The 23,030-nt window shown below is 55.4% G+C and overlaps 9 protein-coding genes across 9 annotated transcripts; 3 read left to right on the plus strand and 6 right to left on the minus strand.

The window, feature by feature from the left end:
- The first annotated feature begins 15 nt into the window (after positions 1 to 15).
- Positions 16 to 2,606, plus strand: PV09_07704 (uncharacterized protein). Its single transcript, XM_016361509.1, has 2 exons — positions 16 to 1,215; positions 1,269 to 2,606. The coding sequence occupies exons 1-2, from the start codon at positions 414 to 416 to the stop codon at positions 2,102 to 2,104; spliced, it is 1,638 nt and encodes a 545-aa protein (XP_016210588.1). The 5' UTR covers positions 16 to 413; the 3' UTR covers positions 2,105 to 2,606.
- PV09_07705 (uncharacterized protein) lies at positions 2,293 to 5,235 on the minus strand. Its single transcript, XM_016361510.1, has 2 exons — positions 4,239 to 5,235; positions 2,293 to 4,070 (listed from the first exon to the last, which is right to left on the minus strand). Exons 1-2 carry the CDS (start codon positions 4,814 to 4,816, stop codon positions 2,651 to 2,653), a joined length of 1,998 nt encoding a protein of 665 aa, XP_016210589.1. The 5' UTR covers positions 4,817 to 5,235; the 3' UTR covers positions 2,293 to 2,650.
- Positions 5,236 to 9,246: 4,011 nt separating this feature from the next.
- Positions 9,247 to 11,405, minus strand: PV09_07706 (uncharacterized protein). The gene is made up of 2 exons (XM_016361511.1): positions 10,088 to 11,405; positions 9,247 to 10,021 (listed from the first exon to the last, which is right to left on the minus strand). The coding sequence occupies exons 1-2, from the start codon at positions 11,287 to 11,289 to the stop codon at positions 9,442 to 9,444; spliced, it is 1,782 nt and encodes a 593-aa protein (XP_016210590.1). The 5' UTR covers positions 11,290 to 11,405; the 3' UTR covers positions 9,247 to 9,441.
- Positions 11,406 to 11,572: 167 nt separating this feature from the next.
- On the plus strand, positions 11,573 to 14,866 carry PV09_07707 (uncharacterized protein). The gene has a single exon (XM_016361512.1). The coding sequence runs from the start codon at positions 12,068 to 12,070 to the stop codon at positions 14,747 to 14,749; it is 2,682 nt and encodes an 893-aa protein (XP_016210591.1). The 5' UTR covers positions 11,573 to 12,067; the 3' UTR covers positions 14,750 to 14,866.
- PV09_07708 (uncharacterized protein) lies at positions 14,776 to 15,960 on the minus strand. The gene has a single exon (XM_016361513.1). It carries the CDS (start codon positions 15,871 to 15,873, stop codon positions 14,869 to 14,871), a length of 1,005 nt encoding a protein of 334 aa, XP_016210592.1. The 5' UTR covers positions 15,874 to 15,960; the 3' UTR covers positions 14,776 to 14,868.
- A 367-nt stretch (positions 15,961 to 16,327) lies between these two features.
- On the minus strand, positions 16,328 to 17,076 carry PV09_07709 (uncharacterized protein; the record flags this gene model as incomplete). Its single annotated transcript, XM_016361514.1, has 3 exons — positions 16,328 to 16,496; positions 16,614 to 16,763; positions 16,892 to 17,076. 3 exons carry the CDS (start codon positions 17,074 to 17,076, stop codon positions 16,328 to 16,330), a joined length of 504 nt encoding a protein of 167 aa, XP_016210593.1.
- Positions 16,888 to 17,573, minus strand: PV09_07710 (uncharacterized protein; the record flags this gene model as incomplete). Its single annotated transcript, XM_016361515.1, has 2 exons — positions 16,888 to 17,414; positions 17,480 to 17,573. 2 exons carry the CDS (start codon positions 17,571 to 17,573, stop codon positions 16,888 to 16,890), a joined length of 621 nt encoding a protein of 206 aa, XP_016210594.1.
- A 429-nt stretch (positions 17,574 to 18,002) lies between these two features.
- On the minus strand, positions 18,003 to 19,803 carry PV09_07711 (uncharacterized protein). Its single transcript, XM_016361516.1, has 2 exons — positions 19,469 to 19,803; positions 18,003 to 19,377 (listed from the first exon to the last, which is right to left on the minus strand). The coding sequence occupies exons 1-2, from the start codon at positions 19,608 to 19,610 to the stop codon at positions 18,152 to 18,154; spliced, it is 1,368 nt and encodes a 455-aa protein (XP_016210595.1). The 5' UTR covers positions 19,611 to 19,803; the 3' UTR covers positions 18,003 to 18,151.
- Positions 19,804 to 20,271: 468 nt separating this feature from the next.
- On the plus strand, positions 20,272 to 22,934 carry PV09_07712 (uncharacterized protein). The gene is made up of 4 exons (XM_016361517.1): positions 20,272 to 21,140; positions 21,194 to 21,437; positions 21,562 to 21,995; positions 22,087 to 22,934. The coding sequence occupies exons 1-4, from the start codon at positions 20,938 to 20,940 to the stop codon at positions 22,505 to 22,507; spliced, it is 1,302 nt and encodes a 433-aa protein (XP_016210596.1). The 5' UTR covers positions 20,272 to 20,937; the 3' UTR covers positions 22,508 to 22,934.
- The last annotated feature ends 96 nt before the right edge of the window (positions 22,935 to 23,030 follow it).

The following is a 23,030-nucleotide window of genomic DNA, read 5'->3' on the forward strand; positions in this document are numbered from 1 at the left end:
GTCGGTGCTTTCAGTCGCCGATGCGGGGGTGGAAACTCGTCGTCGCCCAGGATCAGCGTCATCAAGCTGGAGCATTCAGCACTTCGGCTGTTGCAGCTGCGTACGGAGCGTTGTGGAACTCCCGTCCCCGTCTCTCGCGTACAATATGTAATGCGCACTCTGCGCCATCTTTGCACTCGACCTGCTTTGCTTTGGCCCAACGGTCTGCTAGCAGTCGTGCGCAAAAGACTAGTGAGCGAGTTCCACGTGCGGCTCCGCAACGACGAAATCAGCGGAGATTCGTCATCATCTGGCCTGCCTTGCGCGTCTCTTACGACAACTCCCGCCAGGCAGCCTCTTTTCCGATACCTTGGGTTTTTCTTTCAGTTGTACTGCCCCAGCTTTTCCTGAAGCAGGCCAATTGACCAGACATCATGAGATTCACTCATCTGCTTCCTTTGGCAGCCTTGAGCGCCGCCATCGTGCTTCCAGACGAGCAGGTGTTTGCGGATCTTGCCGTCCCGAAGCGTCAGCCTTCCGAATCCCGTCACAAGGAGTCGAAGTCGATTCTTGACAAGCTACCGTGCCCACACCATCTCTTCGACGGCCCCAAGTCCTGGATCGAAAGCTTCAGGAAGCCTCGAAATCCAATCGACCATGCCTTAGATCACAGCGAGTCTTTCGACGAGGAGAGCCAGGAGAACTTTGTCCGTGGCTTTGACGCCGACGCTTGGTTGGAAGATGCAATAATCTCAGGATTCCTGGAAGGTGAAGGCCTTGATAGCCCTTTCGCAGTCGGACCGCAACATGATGGCCCGCCGCCGCTGTCTCATGGGCCACCTCCTTTCGGACCCTCTCCAAGTGAAGGCCCTCCCAATGAGGGTCCCCCAGGTGATGGTCCTCCAGGCCGTGGTCCTCCAGGTCATGGTCCTCCAGGTCATGGCCCTCCAGGTCATGGTCCTCCAGGCCATAAGCCACCACACAAGAAGCCTCATAAGCCGCATCCGCCCCATCATCATCACAAGCCAAACAAGACCATCTTCGAGCTGATCTCCGAATCCAAATATACTACCAAACTGGCCAAGTTGATCGCGAATGACTCGGAGCTCGTTGAAGTCCTGAATAGTACGAAGGCAAACTACACTCTGTTCGCTCCAACCGACAGCGCGTTCGCAAAGATTCCAGAGCACGCTCCAAAACCATCGAAGGAGTTCATTAGAAAGGCACTTCTATATCGTGAGTTCTACATGCGTCCCTTGTTCTCCTGCCACTAATGTCCATGCCAATAGATATCGCACCTGGCTTGTACCCTGCTGGTCGTCTAATATTCTCGCACACGGTACCAACGCTCTACAATGAGACTCTTCTTGGTGACAACCCGCAACGGCTTGTCGCAAAGGGCGGATTGAGGGGCATATCCTTAAATTTCTATTCGAAGTTACTAGCAGCTAACATACCTGCAACGAATGGTATCATTCATGGCGTCGGCAGCATCATTGTTCCTCCTCCAAGGGCCCTGAAGATCGTCGAGTTGCTGCCTGCCCAGTTCAGTACTCTTCTCCTTGCTCTAGAGAAGACTGGACTCGTAGAAGAACTGGCGGAGGCCAAGTCTGTAGGAGGCACTTTCTTCGTGCCACCAAACGATGCCTTCAAGAAGCTGGGTCCTCGCATCAATGCCTTCCTGTTTTCCAAGTTTGGACAAAAATATCTCAAAGCTCTCCTGAAGTATCACATTGTCGCCAATGAGACGCTCTACTCGAACGCTTTCTACGGACCATCCAAGGCCGATTTGCGTATCGAATCTGAGCAGGAGGCAGGGGCTGACGCTGCTCCTTACCTCCACTATGATCTGCCCACTCTACTGGGTGGCAAGAGTCTCGCAATCGACGTCACTCGGTTTGGGCCATTTATCACGTTCAAAATAAATGGCTTTGTGCGTGTTGTGGTCTCAGATGGAGTGGCCAAGGATGGCGTCCTTCAGGTGGTGAACAAGGTGCTCATTCCACCCAAGACATCGCCTGGTGGGGCCGAACTCGAATATTGGCAGGGCGAAGAAATGAGCGTGGACGAATTCAAGGAACGTTTGGGTCCGTTTGTTGACGGGGATATGCACGTTGACCTGTAGAAAACGGATTGGTGGAAAAGATTGTCCACATCTACCTATCCCGTAACAAAACGGTGTCGCGAAGCTGACACAAGGTTTCAGTCGTTCTATCTCCGCATATGACGGACAATCTTACTCTCGTTTCTGGCGTTGAGACATAGTGTATTAACAGGCAAGACAATGTTATGGCACGTTCATTTGTTCGATCCGATAAGAAGATTCACTTCATTCATCATTCGCTGTCGGTGCTCCAGAGACAACCCAGGCAAAACATACTATGCACAACATTCTCACAACTCTTTCTTGAACATGGACTATTGTGGCATCCCGCTGAAGAAAAATCAAACCCAAGTAAGAAGAGTGCGCCATGACCAGAAGCTGCTTAGGATGTCGATTCCAATCCGTAGTACCAAGGTGCAGACCAAGTATAGTACAAGAGCAAGGGCTGGCAAGTCTACAGAAATGCAACGCTAGAACGCTTTCAACGGAGATTGTGAGTCAAGCCAAATAATACAGTCCTGTCCTGTTCTGTCCTTTCCTTTTCTTCTCTCAATTTTTTTTTTCGTCTCAGCCCTCGTGGGAGTCTTGCTTCTCCGTCTCTGCGGGGGCTTGGTTTTCGCCACGCCATCGTCCTCTGCCTCTGCCGCCGCGGCCTGAGCCCCGCGGGCCGCTCAAGGAAGCCTTCCCGCCTCCCCCTCGCTCGCCTCCACGCCCCCGAAACCCCCGGCCCCTATTCCGTCCAGGTGCGCGAGGCTTACGACCAACAGAGAACTGGATCTGAACGAGCGGCTTATCGACAAAATCAAGCTCTCGCAGTCCAAGCTTCTGCTTTTCCTCGGGGGCCAGTCTCCATGGCTGGAAGAGGCCCATCAACTTCTCCTCGTCGTGCTTGGCACCCTCTTTTTCGGCGCCCAGGTCAACATCTCGCAACTCCTTTACCCAGGCTTTGATATATTCGCCTCTTGGGTCGTAGTCGAGGGCCTGCTTCACCGGGTTGAAGAGACGGCCCTCGCGCGGGTCGTTCCCAACCCCGGCCACGTACTGCCAGTTGCCCCAGTTGTTGGCGACGTCGTAGTCGACGAGCATGCACTCGTACCACTCTGCTCCCAGCCGCCAGTCGATGTTCAGGTGCTTGGCCAGAAAGCTGGCCACGTTCTGGCGCGCTCTGTTGCTCGTGTAGCCGGTCAGATACAGCTCTCGCTGAGCGGCGTCGATCAGGCCGAGGCCCGTTCTGCCCGTGCAGAACCTACGCAGCTTCGCGCGCACCTCCTCCTCTGCCAAACCTCTCATATACTGCCAATCCTTGGACTTGCCTCCGCGCAGTCCCTGGATGGCAAACAACTTGGCACCGTACTTGCGCTCGACAAGTCTGAAGTAGTCCCGCCACAGCAACTCAAAGCGCACGCCCGCCGTGCCTTCGTTCTCTCCCTTCCCAAAGCCAGCGGCTTGCTTCCAACGCTCAAGCTTCGCCAGCTTTTCCTCACGCGTGCCGCCCCACCTGTCGTTGCGGATCTCCCCATCTTCGAACAGAGCCATCTCGGCAGAGACCTGCCTTGCGGAGATGCAGCCAAGTGCTAGGTAGGCAGAGAGCTTCGTGCTGAAGTCTGGACCTAGGAGACCGTTGCGTGTTTCTTTGTACGCTGTCATTGCGCCGCTAGAAAGCAGATAATCGACTCGTCTGTGAGCCTCGCTCTCGCCTCCATGGAACGGGTGCGCTGATTGCGTGTCTCCCGGCCACGACGGCGGATTCGGGAAGTCCTTGTCAATGTCGATCGGCCGAAGCAAGCACGAGATCAGATCCGGGAGATTCGTCGGGATCTCGAACGGTCGGATCTGGCGCGGAATACAGGTCTCTTGAGGCAGCGGTGGAAGTTTGGCCACGTCGAGAAGCGGCAGTCGCGCCCTGGCGCGCAACGGCTCGATAGACTTGCGAAACGTCGTAAAGACATCCGGAAGATCCTCTATCTTTGTGAAAGGCAGGTCGCTGCTGTAAGTCGATTAGAAAATGGGCCCGGAAAGAGATACGGTGCACGTTTAAGAACACGGAGTACAGAAAGACGGTGGAAAACGCTGGAGAAGATGCCGACTGGTGGCATTGTAGAATACAGAAGTAAACAGCCTGTCATTTTTACAAGTGAATGAAGGAAATTCGTACTCATTGACATAATATTTCTCGTCGTCGAAAGCCCGATATTCACGTCCGGAGCTCTCAACCAGACTCCGAACCTCCGCCTCCTCTTGCTTTTCCTCATAGCCTTCATCTTTCGTCATCCACACGCCAACAACCTGTAGGTCTGCTGATGAGGCGGACTTCTTGCCGGAAGAGCTGTCTGCATTGTCGACGTGGTTGAAGATGTCGCGCAGGACGTCCGTGACCCGTCCAACTCGGATCACCAAGCCGCTGTGCTTCTGCTCCAGCGTGTTCTTGAGGTCCCAGACGCTTTCTGCGAGAAACTTGGCTCTGTGAGGACCGCATCGCCAAAATCCCGCAACTTGGCTTCGAGCTTCAGGATAAGGTGACTTGGGCATAGATTCTTCATCCTTAGCCGCAGGGATGAATCCAGAGATCTCGATCTGGTGGGACCGGAAGACATACAGTGGGAGCAGATGCGTAAATGCAGCCGTACCGGATTGGAAGGACTCCTGGATCTCGTGGAATACGGGATTGTCCGAAAAGCGCAGATCGTGTCGAAGCAAGTAGATCAGTATCTTGGTCGGCATTCTGGATGCCATGACTTCATGTCTGATTCGTCAGAAACTACGGCCGGAGATACCAACACCTAGAGTACGGGTTTTGCCTGCATCAACGAAGGACGTCCCCAAAACGCGACGGATACAAGTTATGGACCAGGGGTTGAGGAGGGAATCACACCATATATGTGTGCGATATGGGGCAAGATCGCCGGATTAAAAGGAGCAGAAACCAGCCAGAAGAATGTCTCAATCCATATGCATCCCGTGGCGATCCAGACGCAATGGAGAGCAGCAGTCGCCGTTCACCAAGAGGCCTGACTGTGGTGATGATCAAAGCAAGGGTTAAAGAAAGGCAAGACGTAAATACGCTCGGCACACGTTCTTCGAACCAAGAGCCGCCAATACTTTATTCTCCAAGCCCACGGGGCGCCTCACTTCAAAGACTGGGTATTAGAGATGACGTCCCCTAGTCACTGGAAAGGAGGAAAGCTCAAAGCTTTTGCAGCATGCATCATGAATTTCAGGGCAATGCGGAACGAAACATTCGTTTAGTCCGGGAAATCCATCGAATAGGAATGACAGGTCCATTGAATAGCTTCGATGGCCCATTGGCACCACTTTCGGAGAAGATCGAGCTGGATCGAGCATCGCCACGCTCTGCACCATCGCCTCAAGGACACGCTATCGAGCTTTGGGACGTCGACCCAGACCGCTTCGCAGGACTTTAAGCCATTCCGGCGCCGTGTTGCTGGATTGGGGCAACGCTTGGAAAAGTCCAAAAGAAACATGTCAAACCACCGGCCTTGCCTGGGCCTCGTCTCCACCCAGGATATATATTGGGCTGTCCCACCACCAGCTCAGATTCTGTCCTGTACGCGCACGCATCACGAGGACGAGGGACGTCGAAATAGCAACCTTACAAACTCGCTCGCCCCTAACCTGTGCATTCACGACTGACTTCCTGAACCTAGCAGGACTCCTATTTGCATGACCAGCCCTCCTCATCCGCGCGCTCGCGTCCCCTACACCTTGGCCGTGGGCAGCCACAAGGTCTTGCATTTTTCCCCACTCCACCAAGAGTTACGGTGAAGAATACGTGCGATGGTACTCTCGAGAGACAGTTTCTCAGCGGCCCGACTTCTGGCCTTTCGCTCCTTTGGCGCAGGCGTGTCGATGAGGCCTCGAACAAGCACGATTTTTTCCGTCTTCCTCTAACTCATCCGGTCTTGGAAGAAAGGACCCTCCGGCAGGGACGACTTTGGCTCTTGAGCTTCTGATGATACGACGATCGTTCCCTTGCAGGCGACAACTGCTGCAGGGACGGAAGCAGAAGATGTCATTCTGTCGCAGTGACAGAAAGTCCAGCCTTGCTTCGGCAGAACGTGCCGAATCCGTATCTGTGGACCTGGGGCACTGCCTGCAGCTCCTTGAAGGGGGTACCGTGGTACCTCAGCCGCAACTAATCAGACGCTTACTCTGCACGCAAATGTCTGCTGCAACACCTTTTTTTTCTTTTTTTTTTTCTTCGTTTCTCCAGGGCACCCTGTGAGATCACAAGAACAATGCGAATTAAAGTTTTGCGGATTATCGCTCCTTTCTGGCAGCGGGCGAATTGGAGCGCGGCACAAAAGCCGCGTTTGTAATTATGCGTCGGATGAATGTGCCTTGTTGCCGGAAAGCAATTTTTTCACCGACCAGAAGCAGTTAAAACACAAGACGCAATGCAGAAACTCCTGACGGCCGTCCACTTCTCGCCTGGAGGGAGAAGACGCCGACAGTTGTGCGCAGGCATCGTATTTGCGCAATGATGCGCTGATACGTTGTAGTGGATTGCCCGTACGACCGACGTGCTGCCTCCAGGACGCAACAAGAGCCAGCAAAAGGGATCTCGAGCCGGTAGGATCTCCAGTCAGATCTGGCAGCTCAAATTTTTTTTTCCTGGCCGGAAAGAACCGCTTCGCGAAGCTACTGGTTCTGCCATGGGAGGCTTTTACAGACGTCAGAATCGACAGACGGCATGCGTTCGACAGCTTATCGTAACCAAAGCATCTGGACTCGCAGATGATTTCATTCAGCTGACCTTGTGAGATCACTGACGCCCAATCATGATCAGTGTACATTCGGCGACATTACAGGATGCCCCGATCCACCGGCAGAGAATACATCGCCAAGGCGTAAACGAAGCTGCCTACTTCGCACCTTCATCCCTCATCCGGCAAAATCTGCATTTCTGAAGAGTCTACAGCGAATGAAGACGGGGCCGCAGATGCACTGTGGTTTCCCGTACTCACAAGCAGCGGCATCGCTTCGTCGTGTGATGACTGGTTGCGAATCATGGCCTTGAATCGTTGTTCTGCTTCTTGACTGGCCAGGGCATCGTGTGGTGCGGATGCTCTTCCGTCAGCAACACCACAGACACGCATCAAATGCCTAGCAACGTTGGCGACTCGTCAGCATACAGTAGGTCCGGATTGGCAGGAGCCAACGTAGAGATCCTTGCCGCCGGCTGAAGCCCTATTCGATCGCGGAAATGTCAACTTTTTGGCGGCACGGGCCGTTTTCAGAAATTCCAGTACATGGCCTCAGAGCTCTCTGATATTTTGACGCAGCTTACGTACTCCGTTCTGCAAGCTCTGAATATGAATATCAGGCCTCTCACAACTCTCTTGATCCGCCATGGCAAAGTAAGATCTCGTCAGAGTCAGCATTTCGGGTATGTACGTCTTAGCTACTCGAATCCTTCCAAAGAGCACCCCGTTCGATTGAACGACCGTCTACTACTGGATTGCCACAACGACCGGCGCCTCCGACCTGTGGCGAGAACTGAGTCATCGACCGCGAATAGACGATCTCCTTTATCCCTCGCCCGGTAAAAGTCCAAGTTTTGAAAGCAACCCGGGCCACAGAAAGCTGAATTTAGATCGAGTAGACGACACTGCAGGACAGCCTGGTACAACTACATTGCGAACAGGCCATACTATCGCTATATGGCGCATCACTTGCGTGATGCGCCTGCATGCCAATGACTTGCATAGGCGCTATCTACGAGCCCCATCCATGAGCCAGACTCCAACGTCTTTATTGATACACAGACCGCCAGGAAGCCGTAGCGTTGGAGCGATACCATCGCCATGTGGACAAATGGACAGGATAAGAGCTCCGTAGTGTCTCGTAACAACGGCGCCTAAGACGCTGTGGTGCAGCATCTGTACCAAACGTACAGTCGGTATGAGTAGCCATTGGCGCGATCAACTCCGTGCTCGAGAGAACAGCGGGCGGTGAGGACATGTCTCAGCTCGGTGCGCTTCTTGGAGACGTGGATGCAGCACTGTGCTGACGCTCGGGATTGGAAGCCCGGATGTCGAAACGGACGCATGATCCGGTTCGAATCTTTAGTGGCATGAATGAAGCGAGACAAGGAGTTGAGGGCCGCATGTTGCTTGGAGCACGCTCCGCCTTCGACTTTGAGTGGATCACAGCATCTGTCAAAGACCAATCCTCCTTGGGCTCGTGCGGTCAAACGGAAAAGAGACGCGTCCTCTTGCCACAGTCGGTTCTGTCGTCACGGGCGAGCAGAAAGAATCAGAAACGGTCCGAATCCAACGTTCGACTTTCGAAGCTGACTTCTTCGCCTCCCCAGCATCGGTCAATACTCGTCTCTAACGATCCACATTTCCAAAGGGTATGAATGTTTTTATTTGCAAGTAAAAATTCGTCTGTCTCGAACGTTTTCAATTTTTTTTTATTTTTTTGAAAAAAAAAAAAACACAAAAACACAAAAACACATCCTGTTGGACGTGCCGCGTTCAAGAGCCGTGGTTACACAAATGCAAATCTGGCATGAATCTAAAGCTCATCGGATCAGCAAATTGACACGTCTCGGATCGTTGCGCCGACCTTTTCCTCTCCTTCTACACGTTCCTACACTCTCTTACAAAAACATCCCTGAGCAAATCGTTGCAAAGACCGACAGGTCTGAATGTTGCGAAGCGAAAAGCGAAAATCGACAGGCCTTTCGGACAAACGCATTCGCAGGGCCGCAAAGCCGTGTTGGGCATGAAAACCTTTCACACACATTTTGTCCAGCCGTTTTGCCCAAGGCCCCTTTGTCGAGCTCCTTTTCAGCTCTTTTTAGTTTTTTTTTTCTCTTCCCTTCGCATGTGAAAAACAGCAGAATGTGATCCTTGCTTGAATCTGCATATCTATACACATAGATCGAGTACCGACCCGCTGGACTGGGTCTCGATGGAGCCGCCCTGCCTGACACAAGTTTTGAAGCAAGCGAGGGCGTATTTGGTACGCGTTGAAATCCTGTCGTGCGAATTTTGGAAAAGACACGCACGAAGCGAACGGCAGAAAACTATGACCTGGGAACTGGTATCATCGAGGGTTTCCGTACTGCATTTTTTCTCTTCCAAGACAAGTCCAGCAAAGCGGCGACATGACGAAAGGGAAAAATGGAGGCGAGATAAGGGTAGAAACGTGCTTCTCCGCATTAAAGTCTGTATGGGATATACCGACGACGCCTTAGCCCTGTCCCAGATTTCTACGTCTAAAAGGCTCTTGTATAAGAACACCCCACAAAAAAAAAAACGTCAGCTGATATCAAACGCCATCGCTATGCCCGCCGCAAACACCCAGAGTAGAGATTCGCAGTACATATATCAGGTTGTTCCCAATCCGTTACCGGAACCGCTGTAATCCGCAGCCGGCGCATTGCTGCTACCTGCACTCGCGCTGGAGGATTCGCCGTTCCCACTGTTCGACTTCTTTTGCTCCATCCTCCTCTTTCTCGCCAGCTGCTGCTGTATTTGCCCTTCCCTGTGCTTCTCCATGCGATCTGCAATCCTCCTCGCCCGCTCCGCCTTCGTGGCTAGGGGGTCGGTCACGCCTACGCCTGGCAGACCCGTGACCGCGGAGCCCCTCCCAAGGCCCAACAAGGCGCGCTCCTCGAAGCTGCGTCGCTCCATCGCCGGCCCGTAGTGGGGGGAGTCACCCCACATGCTCACTTTCTGGACGCGTCGCAGGCGACGCATGCCGTACTGTAGGACGACGGCGGAGAGAACGGCGCAGACGGCGGAGACGCCCCAGAATCCGAGATCCGATTCCTCGATGAAGTTCTTGAGGTTCATGCCATACAGAGCAGCGATAAAGGTGCCTGCGCCAAGACCTAGCGTGCAGATGGAAAATTTGAGGTCGAGCAGCATAAGTGCGTTGCGATTGGCGTCTAGGATGGCGCGGACGCTGATTGCATCTGTTAACTGGATTTCACCCATGGCGGAGGGAGCGAGAAAAGAGTGTGTGACTTACATCTCCTCGGTGTTGCGAATGTTGCTCACCAAGTTCTCGGCCGCCTGTACAATCTCGTCGGTAACCTTGTGATACGATTCAAGAAGCATCTCAATCTCTGTGTGATCGTCCTCCGCCCTGATCTTGCCCCTCGCCTTCTCGCTGAGATACATGTCCGCCAGGTCGTCGTCCGCCTCGAGCAGCTCCTCAAGAGCGTCTCTGACCAAGCGCGCCTTCTGTTCAAAGGTACCCAACTTTTTGCTGTAGACGAGCAGGTAGCGCAGCTTATCCCTGTCAATGTCCTCTTCCAGATCGCGCAGCACCCGAAGGACAGGGTCGCGCACGCCCTCAAATTCACTCTCCAGGCCCGTGGTGACGGATATGAGCACTGCTTCGAGGGCGCGAAACTCGTAGGGCAGCGAGCCGTTCGAGCGCGCATCAACCTGGCGCAATTTTCCCTCAAGATCGTACATGAAGACGCTTTGGGTATACGAATCTGTGCTGCCGTAGGCGTCGAAGACTAGAACGCGGTCGCTTTTGATCAGAACGCGCAGGTGAAGGAGGTTGACGAGGATTGCGCTCTCGCGGACAAGAATGTGAGGGTAGTACGTTGAGTCGATCTTGCGCAGGTCGCGAGGAAGCAGGCCATACTTTGCAATCAGCTCCTGCTTTTTGAACTCGCCGTTCACAAGGGTGACGTTTCCATGCTCGTCGAACTCGGTACATCGTATGCGGAGCTCGTTTGACGGTTTGAGGATTCGCCCAGGCGTCTGACTGTCGTCCAGGAAGCTCGACAGCGGAGGCAGATTGTGCGGGCCATGGTGGCTTGTGTGACCCTTCTGCTTTCGAATGCCAAAATAGTTCCACAGCGACTTGATTGTGCTGCTGGAGAACAACCTGGCCCTTGGCCGTTGCGTATCGCCGCTGGAGGACGGCCTACGGGCGCGCGGAATGGTTGAGGATGCCGACGACGCAAAGTTTGCGGAATACCGTTGCAGTTCTGATCTGGAGTAGGCCGATTCCCATGAGGGATGCTGTCTCGGGGCGGGAAGCAGCTTCACGTCCTGGTCGCTAGCGCTCGCTGAAGCATAGCGTACGAGCTGGATGCCAGGACATCTTTGCGTTCTTATCGGCGGCTCGGCAGGACCGGGCTGGCGTCTAAGGAAGCGAAGGAACGCTGGCGATGGCACAGCTGCTCGGCACGCATATCTCGTGGTGTGCATCGCGCGCCATCAAGGGCACGTTCGAACGAGACGAGCCGTGAGGGAGGATGCGGGGAGGACGGAGAATCGGCAGCGACCAGGTCGGGATGGATGTCAGGCTCTGTCTATCACTTGCTCGTCGTCGACGACCAAAAAAATCCGCCGGCGATCATCCGGCCGCAGCAGCGGACCACGGCGACGTCACGTGTGCCGGGGCCTCTGTTTCCGGCGATGCCATTGGCGCTGGCTGCGTCGGCGCGCGCTCGCTTGGGCGATCATTCACTGCACACCTTGATCTCCTTCGAGACAATGCTACGAACGCGGCTGTGGCTTTGTTTTGCCCGTTGCTCGTTCGTCGATGGACGCGCAGAAGCTCCCGAGGCGTCTGCTGCCAGCGCGCTCATCCATCGTGGCCCGCAAAAAAACCTGTCACAAAGTTCGCGGCCCGCGCAAAATCCCTGTCCGACTCCCGCGATGTCATTCAGCGATGGGTCGATGCAGCGACACAGTCCTGGTCCCAACGTCCTGCAGCCACGCCTTTAAGCTCTGGAAAATCCACGCGTATGACACAATCTCGCCTGCTCACTGCCGCAAACCACGTTTTTTTCCGCCCGTCGAGCTTGAGGCTGCAGTCCGCCGGGGTGGGTGCCTTGCTTTGAATAGCGCGGCGTCGCGGCACACGTTTCTCAATCGTCCATCATCCATGCGTCAATCTTTTGCTTTCGACAAACAACTTTGATTATGGCTGCCCCATTGTGCCTGTGCTCTTCCTTATCAACGCTACCTCGTGTGCTGTATTATGTTTGGCGAGCTTAGGATCAGAAGAGACAAGAGCAAGGCGGCAGGTGCGACAGCCTCAACGACCAGAGGAAAACAGCCCATCATGGCGAGGAAGACATTTTTGGACTTCTTTAAGCGCGCAAGACGGTTCAAAAAGTTCAAAGACGACAGTGCAGGTACAGGCCAGCCTGGGGTCCTGCACAGGGCCGCCGGTTTCGTGAGAACACCGCCAGTCGAGTCTGCGTCGGAGGACCAAGATAAGTCGACCGACGCTACCGCAGATGCTTCAGCTCCGCGTTTTTTGAGCGCCGAAGATGTCCATCAGCTCTTTTCGGGAGCTCCGCACTTTTCAGCCGCTATCGTTCAGGGCCAGGGGCAGATATCCGTGTCGCACCCCTGGGACTTCGAGCTGCAAACACGTGAGGCAAGTGACTCTGCCCCCATTCCTCATGCTGCCTTCTATGGCGCCACATTGCGTCGGCACTTGCCAGCGCGGGGCTCTGGAGACATCAAGGCTCTTTACCCCGTGACATACGACATCGGCGTCGTGGAATTGCCCAGTATGCTTGCATCGACAGGACGCGAGCCTGGTACGGTTGGGCTAGAGTTCTTCCTGCAAGAGCCGGAGGCAGACATACTCAACACGCACACGGAAACAGAAGACCCAGGGGAAGTCTTTGAGAACTTCAGCAACTTCGAGCTCTTGGAGAGTCAGCCCGAAAAGCTAGGCATCAGGAAGTTCGATCTTGCAACCGTCGCGGAGCGTCTTGTCGAGCTGAGCACGATATACACGGCGACGGGCGAGGATGAGAGGAGCTTCAACATACTGAATCACTGCTCCAGCGCTGAGTTGCACGCCTCTTTGTTTGGCAAAATCTTGACGGCTCCAAAATACGACCATTCGACGTCAGATCCGAAAGGCCTGAAGGTCCAAATTGAAGCCTTGGTCAAAATTCTGAATCTGAAGCGCGTGTGGTACAACTTCAGCATTGTCGAATGGCGCATAAGGGTTGGGCAGCTCCTCTTCACCGATGGCGTGCCCGATATAGCTGACTCCAATATCTCCGAGCCCGAAGACGGCCTCAGCGAGCGTGACGTCGTCCTGCTACAGCTCCTGCTTTCATGCGAGCTGTACACGCGACTTGAGGCTATTGCCAGCCTTAGCGTAGAGGAGGTCAAGAGGAGTCTACATCTTACGTCTGAAGATGTGCAAAAGTTTCGAAGGATGGAGAGCCGTAAGGTAAGGTGGGATCTTGTGCTTGCGCGCAGGTTTCTTGAGAACGTAAATGCGAAAACGTACACCCGCCCGAAACTCGTGCCGGCCACGGAAAAGAGCCTGGCAAGGAGTATCTTTGGCATATCGCAGCGGGAATCAACGATGAAGATTGACGAGGTAGACATTGCATTTGAGCCACGGAGACAGGACGCTCAATTGAGTGGACTGTTTTACTTCGCCGAGGCGCTCAAGTGGCCCAACCGGGAAGCTGTCGAAGCGCATTTCACGGGAGTGCTCTCATGCAACACATTAGACCAGCTGTCTACTACGCCAAGCATATATGCGACGCCTCTATCCACCCCCGGTACGCTTACCCCCCGGTCGTTCCGCAGCAATCTAGAGAGTGGATACTTTGGTGGTGCCAATAGCCCCGAGATGACTCCACGATCCTTCCAACTACAGCCACCTTCAAGGCTTGATATTTCTGACATACATGATACCCCGACTCCTACCAAACCATCTATCGGCGGCTGGCTGACCCGAAGCTATTTGACGGGTCTAATTATGCCCGGTGAGGCCATCTGCCACCTTCTCATTTCTTCCATTCTCGAGAACGATGCAGAGTCCATCGCCGTTCTGGGCGAGAATGCGAATCTGTACGGCGGATTCGTGTACAAAGGCCGCAGTTTTTGGAGCAAGAGCTGCATTGTTGGAAGGGTAATAGCGTGTCTCCAAGACACGGGGGAGTGCATGGGATGGATATCCAGCAATCTTGTCCCAGATGGATACGGTGATGGCTGGTTGGACGTCTTCAGTGCTCCGATGGCACTGAAGAAGTTTGATATCGAAACCGATGCGTTGGCAATGAATACAGATCTGCTCAGCGGGAAGGAGACTCAAGAGGTGGAATTCGCTGAGCTTAGTCTGCCACAGGACGGACCTTATGATGCGAAATCATCTGCAGCGATCAGGTTTAAAGGCTTGCGTCTGAGGCACAATTCTGCTACACGCGGGTTCACTGATGAGCCCACGTTAGCTGCGAGCCTAGGCTTCACGGTTCTTGACGAAGACGAGGTTCACGACATCCCGCTGGCAAACCTAGTGCAGTTTGTGTCCGCGTATCCATGCACCCCTCCAAAGAATGTCGTTGTAATGAAGCACGTCACTCAAATGGACGCGAACGACACGTCCCTTCTTGAAGTTGCACCCTCTCATCCATTGCACATGGGCTATCACTACCGCATGCTGCATGCCATGGAGCTCTTGAACCCCAAGCTCGATATTGACGAGGGCGACAGTGACGCAGTTGTCATAATTGATGCTCGCAGCGAAGATTCTGTGTTGGAAGTCCTCGCTAGAGCGTGGTGCGCCAGCGAAGGTGTCAACGCGCTCGTTGCGAGGGTTGGGAGGACGTGTTTAGCATGTGCGATCAGAGAGGCAAGGGGATTAGGCGTCAGGTTCGTGATCAGAGTTGGAGGCAGGTAACACGATTTGACCGCTGGGAATTGGGCTATGAAGAAAAGTGGCGCGTAATTTTTTTTTGTTTCTCATCCGTGTATACATCTAGATACCCAGTAATGCTTCACCTATTGTTTAATGACCGCTTATCCGTCCTCGTCCTCTACTTCCTCCATCTCCACTTTTCTAAGCTGTGTCTCGGCAACTTCGCCTTCTCTGCTCGCGTCGCCGGTATATCCTTCTTCGAGCTCTCTCCGCATCATCTCATATTCTGCTTCTTTCACCGCTTCAGCGACCGCCATCTCCGCATCGTGATACGAAGCCTGCTCCAAGTCCTCGACCTGCTCTCCGGGCGAGTTTTCGGCGTGTCTCGGCTGCCTTTCCGGCTCCACGTACTGTCCACCAGCCTCGCGGGCCACCGTTTCATGCTCGGCTTCCTTGACCGCTTCGTCCGCGGCGCCCCGAGCAGCGTTGTATCCGGCCTTTTCGAGCTTGTCCAGCTCCTCGGGCTCGATGAGCCTTTCGCCTCTGCCCTTGATCTGCTTGATGTTTCGCGCCACGGAGGAGGGCACAAAGGCCCGCGCCGGTTCCTTCCTCAGGTCCCGGATCACGGGCGCGGACTCGTACACGACCTGGCTCTTGATTTCCGGCTTCTTCGGCAGCGACAGGTCCACTTGTGCGGCGTCGACCCTGTCCTTGTCGCGCGCCCGCCGCCGCGGCGCCGGCGGCATGTTCTCCACGTCCTTGGGCATCGGGATGTCCCGCACGTCCTCGTCCGTCTCGCTGTCGCTGCGCGCGTCCTCGTCGCCCCGCCGCCGTTTCCCCAGCACGCCGCCGCTGCCGCTGCCGCCGCCGTCCCTCCTCGGCGCGTGAAACTGCGGCGCCTTGTCGCCCAGCTGCTCGCGCGCACGCAGAATCGCCTTGTGTTCCCGCTGCAGCTGCTCGAGCAGCTGCCGGTCCTTCGGCTTCAGGTTCCCGCTCGCCTCCGCCTGCTTGAGCTCGTCGATCTGCTGCTGGATGCGGAACGGGTTGCGCTTCGCGAAGCGCTCCGCCCGCTGCCGTTCCACGTTGGCCTTGCCCTTCTTGATGTCCTTCTTCTTGGCCGCCTTCAGCGCCGCAGTCGCCGGGTTGATGGTCCGCTCCTTCGCCATCGTGAAGGCGTGCGTGGTCTATACGGGAGATCGATGAGCGTCCGCAATGGTGCCGAGAGAGCACAATCGGTTGTGCGAAGGGGGGAGGCCGTGGATATGACGTCGCGCAGGACGGAGATTTTGAGAACTACGCCAGGTCGCGAGATGCCAGGGTCCGAGCTTTCGCGCTGCCTCAGCCTTGGACGCAGCCTCGCTTCAGGTTACACGGCTTGAACTTGATAAAACGTTCACGATTACCAAAGGAAAATGCCTCGGGATTTTTTTTCATTTCATCCAGTATCTTTCTTATCTGCCGTCATCCTAATCGCAGCCAGTTTAATGCATAGACGTCTAAGGGAGGAAAGTCATCTGAACACCACGCGCAGGCAGGTAACTATTACGTCCAGATATACAGAGGTGCATCTTACAGTTCTGCGCAAAGAGTGAGAGCCTTTGCCCATCTAGAACAGGGCTTTCAAGTCCCTAGATGTACGAAGTTCAATTGATTCCGGTACACGCCTCCATCAACCTCTCCAGCCGGCCCAGCCTTTCCAGCCGATGTCCGGGCGTATTCTGTCATCAAATCGTGCGGCAACATTGAGGTACACACAGGCTCACCATCTTGAAAGCCAGCAGGGGCTAACCTAGACGCGATGCGAAAAAGCAGGAAGTGGATGTGCGTTGACCATGCAATCGAAAAAGAGAGGCAGAAAAGGCCGTGCGTGCACGCGAGAAAGCCTTTCTTCTGCAAACAAGAACACCCATTATCATCCTCCTCCTCCTCCTCCTCCTCCTCCTCCTCCTCCTCCTCCTCCTCCTTCTTCTTCTTCTTCTTCTTCTTCTTCTTCTTCTTCTTCTTCTTCTTCTTCTTCTTCTTCTTCTTCTTCGTCGTCGTCGTCGTCATCGTCCTCCTTGGCTGCCTCAAGCCCACCAACCCCTCCGAGCCATTTTCGGTCTCAAACCACCATCAACGCCGTCGTCCTTTTCCCACCGAGGCTCCCGGCGACGGGCTCGGCGACAACAAAGACCTAAGATTTACTCGCCGCCCCCCTCGCTCTGCATGCCCGTGCACCCGGTCACCTTGCCCGCCACCTCCTCCGCCCTGCCGTACCCGTCCTTCTGGGGATTTCTCTCCGCGCTGGCCGCCTTCATGGCGTCGACGGCGTGCCGCTTGGCCTCCGCGCCGCTGTCCTTCCGCTCCCTGCTCCCTGTCGCGGACCCCATCGCCTCCTGCAAGAAATCGTTAGCCGTCGCGGTCTCCGCCGGACAAACCACCGTGGGCTGTGGGAGACGTGCCGTTGCGGCGCCCTTGGCGTACTCAGCGCGGCTTGTTCGTGTTCGCAGCCATTCTTCTCGTGACGCCGATCCGTCCGTCGTTGCGAAGAAGTGGCCGTGTTTGTTCTGTTCTTGTTCTTGCTTTTTTTTTCTTTTCTCCGTGAGCGTGCTCGTGTACGTGTGTGCGCTTTTTAGATATAAATATATGTGGCCCTGAGATTCGCTGCTTTTCGAGGTCTCGCATGCGGTTCTGTTCTCAGTCGTCCAGCGCACTCTCCATTTCGCTTCTGAAAAAAAAAAAAAAAAAAAAAAGAGAGAGAGAGAGAGAGAGAGAGCAATCACCACGATTCACCTCTGATGTCGGCCAGGTCTGCCTCGCCTTCTCTCTTTAATTGCGCCGCGGAAGAAAAAAGGGCAATCCGTGTAGTGACGGTCGCATCAGTCATTACGTCATGGACCTCGTCCACACCGTTATACTCGTGCCTTCTTTGCCGCTCTTCGTTCGCTCCTCCGAGGAACGCGGCGCGAGCGGGGGGGGTGGGTTTTCTTGTTGAGCATCCTGAACCATAGCGGTGCCTTGCGACGGGGGAACCTCTGTTCGACGTTCGTCATGACGAATGTGGTTGTGATTAGCGAACGCGTTTCTGTTTTCTCTTGAGGTTTGGAGCGTGCGGCCCGTGATTTACCTGAAGGGATGCCGGGTAACCCTCAAGACGCCGCACCACTTTGAGTCCAAAACGTCTCTATGCGGAATTGGCTACACTGGGGGCTAAAATATCCGGCGAGAGTAAGTGCATGCAGTAATCTGACTGCAGATGAGTGGTGGGCGAATCCACAGACGGATTGGAAGATCGGCAGGATGAGGACGAGACTCTCTGGGGATGAGCAAAGGGACAGTCAAATTATCGTGCATCTTTTATCTAGCAGTGCACGCTAGTATATATATATACACATATACATATATGTTTAGTCCCCCCTTCCGAATGCAAATTTTGCGCATTTGCTCGACGGACACAAGTTCCACTCATGGCTCTCCAAATGGATAGTTGAACTTCAGCAGCCCGTTCAATCCACCGACCCAATGATCCTCCCCGCTGACGTCCCCGCTGCCGTTGGAGCCTCTCACCACGCTCGGCACTCCCCCTTCCCAGACGCCGTCCGCGCTCCTGATTCCCTCGCCCCAGACTCTTATCTCCATGCCTCTGCGCAAGCCCTGCTCTCGCCTCACGCCGTCGATGCTCACCTCCACTTCCTCTGCGCGGTTCTTCTCGCTCAGACGCAGGGAGATGGGCGTGTTGGCTGGCAGGACGAGCGGGCGGAAGCTTAAGCTGCGCGGACAAATGGGCGTCATGAGCAGGGAGGGCACGAGCGGGTGCACAATGGAGCCACCGCTGGACAGCGAGTACGCGGTCGAGCCGGTCGGGGTGGCCACGATGATGCCGTCGCTGACACCCTCCGTGAGAAAGCGGCCGCCGATGGAGATTTCGATGATGGTGAGGTGCGGGGCGGCGCCGCGGTGCATCGTGACTTCGTTCATTGCGTAGACTTCGCTTGGAGGTGACATCGCGTTCGAGCGAACCGCACCTGCCACAACGCGCTGACCGTCCGGACCGAAGATGCCAACCTTGAGACGATTGCGAAGCAGGATGCGGGACCCTCGATGCTGGCCCATGCTCTTGCCGCGGATGGACGACCACCCGGCTGGTCTTGTGCTCTTCTCATGCGGAGTCTCTTCGGAAGGGCCTGAGGCCTCGGCGATTCTGGCATCCGAATGGACGGGTTCCTCGCCTTCGAACAACGCGCTGCCGTACCCCGCGGACGCACCGGACATGTAGACCTCTCTGAAGGCGCGCTTGTACTCCTTGAACTTCCACTCGCCTAGAAACCCCAGCGTGCCCATGCTAAAGGACAGGACCGGGGGAACGTTCCGCGTGGTGGCGAACAGCGACGCAGCGCGCAGGATGGTCCCATCGCCACCGAGAGAGCACACGAGGTCGACCTTATCCTGCAGAGCCTTGGTGCCCGCCTGTGCAGTGTTTGTGGAGTACACGGGGAAGGGGAACAGGGAATGTAGGTCCTCGGCCGCCTTGGGCTCGAAGATGAGGGACACGTCTGGGTAGGTGGACGTGATGTGCCTGCCAAACTCGACTACGGCCTCGTCGATGTGGGGGACGCGATTCTTCTTTGTGATGAGCACGTTGCGCGGAGGGGCGGGCCACTGCAGGCACAAAAGGTCGTTCTGCTTGGTTTCTGTACAGGCGCCATCAGGATCAACCGGTGCAAGAGCGAAGAGGACGGGGACGGTCAGGGCAATGGACGGGAGGAGAGGTAGCGTTCGTACCTAGGAACTTGGGAGCGATGCGCGGCTGCAGCTCAGCGACGTCTCGGATCTCATGGCGACGCGGAGAGTGCGAGAAGGCCCGGACGGTGCAGCCCGGCGCGTGTCCACGCTTCGTCGTCGAGAGGATGGTTCTGCGTATCATGGCGCCATGGCTCTCCAGGCCTGCCGCCGTCTTCTGTCGTGACGCGACGCAACCACACGAGGCGGAGAAAAGGAAATGAACTTTTCGGTTCAGGTGGAACTTGTCGGCAGATGATGGGCTGGTTCAACGATCGCAGCGTGACTCGCTGAGGAAGGCGGAGAGACCCACGCTCCGCCGCTTGTTTCTCCCGCAGGCGCCACTCCGTCACGTGGAAGAGGTCACCGGACGAAAGCGCGCGTGGACTGCGGGAGGACTTGGGCGGGACCGGGAGACGTGTAGGCGGTAGCGGGGGGTGGATTGGGGGGTGGACGGGGGGCCGAACGGGGGGGTTTGGCAGGGAGTTTGGGGGGGGGGGGGGGTGCGCAGGTCTACACAGCATGGCGCTGGGTCAGTGGCGGGGGCTGCTCTCTAGGCTGGAGAGGCGGTGGCCCAGTGGCTAGGCGCCAGCATCTTGGGCCTGGAGCCTGCTTGTGCGTAGTGGGCAGGATTGGTTTCGTCTGGCCGCGGACGCGCCCCCCGCCCCCCGTGAAGGCAGGCGGGCGGCTGTTTGGCGGGGTCACCGGGTCTGCCCAGCCGAAGGCCGACGCGTCCAGGCCGGCGCTCCTGCATGCTTTGCGCAGCTCAACCCCGTTGCACAGCAGCCAACTCTCTCTCCCACAGCGGACGGACAACAGCGCTGGCCGACGTGCACACGGCTCACACGTCCTCCTTCCTGTGCTGCCCTCCCCCAATCCGTCCTCTTCTGTCTCAGCCGCACTGATCTCGACCATCTCTTCTGCGTGTCTCGATCCTCCCTCATCTGGATCCAGCTGACAACTGCCGCCAGCATGGTCGAGCTCGTGCCATCGTGACATCAGAAGCTGGAGAAGCTCCCCTGCTTTCCCTCCGTATGCCTCTCCCGATCCGACCGATCTTTGCTATCTATCCAGCTAGCTGACCACCGTGCGGCTCGATCACTCTCCGTCGCCTTCTACTCTTGTCTCTCCTGCATACCGCACCGCAAAAAGTTGATAGAGCAGTCAGTCCGTCAGGCTTAGTGCCGTAATCGTATTCCACTAGACCACCCACACACATCCGCCTGTGTCCGCCTAATCCCTCCCACCCTATCATCACACCTGTTCACCCACCTTCCGTCTATCTGTCCAGACTAGCCAACTAGCCAACAAGCCGACCGCCTCAGCACGAGCTGGCCTTGACATTCTTCCACCCACTTTCCCTCTCCTGCTCAATCTTTTCGTTTCTTTCGCGTTAGACACATCCACACATACGCAGTCGAGCAAACCTCTCTCCCAAAAAAACAGCTGGAAACAATCCTTCTGGACAAAGGATGGCAAGCATCGATGCCGAGGGCATCAGGCAGCGCCCGCAGGTGCTGGACGAAAAGAGTCCCGTCACGTCCACGACGGTGAAGGTGCAATCGGAGAAGGAGGAAGTGCTTGCAAAGCATCCCGGCGGCTCGGCGCATGGCCCTCTGCTACAAGCCGCTCGCATCGTCGCCCTGGTGGTGTACTTTATGGGGAGCTGTGCCTGGTAAGGGACTTGTCTGGGTCACCAAATCAGCTCTGCTCACACACCTCGGACAGCATGAACGCGACGCAATTAATCTTCTCGCCACTGTATTTCTACGACAAGGATCTTTACTATGCGTGGATGGCGGTGACCAAGCAGCACTTTGGCCTGCTTGCCGTCACCATGCAGCAGTGGTGGTCACCGACGACGGTCCGGGTGAGCGGGGACAAGAGCGTGCAGCGCCAACTCACGCAGGTGAGCGATGGACGGCTGGAATGCGACTTCCCCGAGCGCATGGTTCTCATCGCCAACCACGAGGTGCGTATAGTTTCTCGCTCCAATAAGACGCCTTCTTCTTTTTCTTGCCAGCACAAGAAATCCAGCGCAACAACAGAGTAGACAAGGTCAGAGTACAGGGCTGATAGGCATACGTCGAATCTAGCTCTACACGGACTGGCTTTACCTTTGGTGGATCGCGTACACGGCAGACATGCATGGCCATATTTACATCATCCTTAAGGAATCCCTCAAATATGTGCCAATCCTCGGCTGGGGCATGCAGTTTTTCTCCTTCATTTTTCTGTCGCGAAACTGGACCAAGGACCGCCAGCGCTTTGCCCACCGCCTCGGCAAGCTCAAGCTAAAGCATGGTCCGTCACAGTCCTATAAGCCCATGTGGATGCTCATCTTCCCGGAAGGCACCAATCTGAGCCGCAACTCGCGGGCCAAGAGCAAGGCGTGGGCTGAGAAGCAGGGCATTCCAGACATGCAACATGCACTGTTGCCGCGGAGCACCGGTTTGCACTTTTGCCTGCAGGAACTCGATGACACCGTCGAGTGGGTGTATGACTGCACGCTAGCCTACGAAGGGATCCCGTAAGTTTCTCTTTTTCTAAGCTTATTCAAACACTCAATCTTTTCGACGTGTCGATATAGTATCACGTGACTAACCCTGCACCCCCATCAGACGAGGCCAGTACGGTCAGGATATTTTCACCCTCCGCTCGATCTACCTGCGTGGCCTGGCGCCCAAGTCTGTGAACATGTACTGGCGCCGCTACGCTGTGGCATCCATTCCTAAGGACCAAGCTGCTTTCGACGCGTGGCTCCTCGCACGATGGCGCGAGAAGGATGCGCTGCTTGAGTACTACATGCAACACGGCCGATTTCCTGCCCTGGAGGACGACGACGAAGAAAAGACCGTACCTAATGGAGCAGGCATGGCCAAGGAAGGGTCCAAGGGCGGCTGGATCGAGACGGAGCTTAAGCCGAGAAGTCGATTCGAATTTCTGCAGATCTTTATTCCCAGTATGACCATCGTTCTGGTGCTGAATCTAATCCGGAAGTTCTGGCTGTGGTTGAACGTCGCGCTGTCTCTGAGGAGTTAGGGCCCCGATGGTGAGTTTTGGCATTAGGTCGAGATTCTGCACACAACTGCTTTTGGCGTGCGAGCATTCCAGGGAGCGTTCGATCGCTTTTTGAGAGGCCCATTCGCACGCCTTTTCATCCCTTCGCTTCCCTCTATTTCTTTACTTTTCCCTTTTGACATTTGGCGTTGGCTCTTTTCCCCCTTCCGGTGTATTGGACGGTGTTTTGTTCGTGAGCGTTCGATACCCCCCTCCATTTTCTAGAGGCTTAGAATGGTACACCATAGTTGCGCTCAGCTGGGTCAGACTTGAGACGAATTTTTTTTTTCCCCGTCCTGAATTGCATGACTGCCTCGGATTTTTGAGATAAAGGCCGACGGGACTTCCATAGAGGACTACGTACCATAGCAATGCCTACATGATCGAATTTTAATTCCTTCTGGCTTCATGTCGCAAACTCTCTTCTTCTTCTTCTTCTTCTTCTTCTTCTTCTTCTTCTTCTTCTTCTTCTTCTTCTTCTTCTTCTTCTTTTTTTTTTTTTTTT

The sequence above is a fragment of the Verruconis gallopava genome (genome assembly GCF_000836295.1).
Source record: "Verruconis gallopava strain CBS 43764 unplaced genomic scaffold supercont1.32, whole genome shotgun sequence".
NCBI classification, from domain to species: Eukaryota; Fungi; Ascomycota; class Dothideomycetes; order Venturiales; family Sympoventuriaceae; genus Verruconis; species Verruconis gallopava.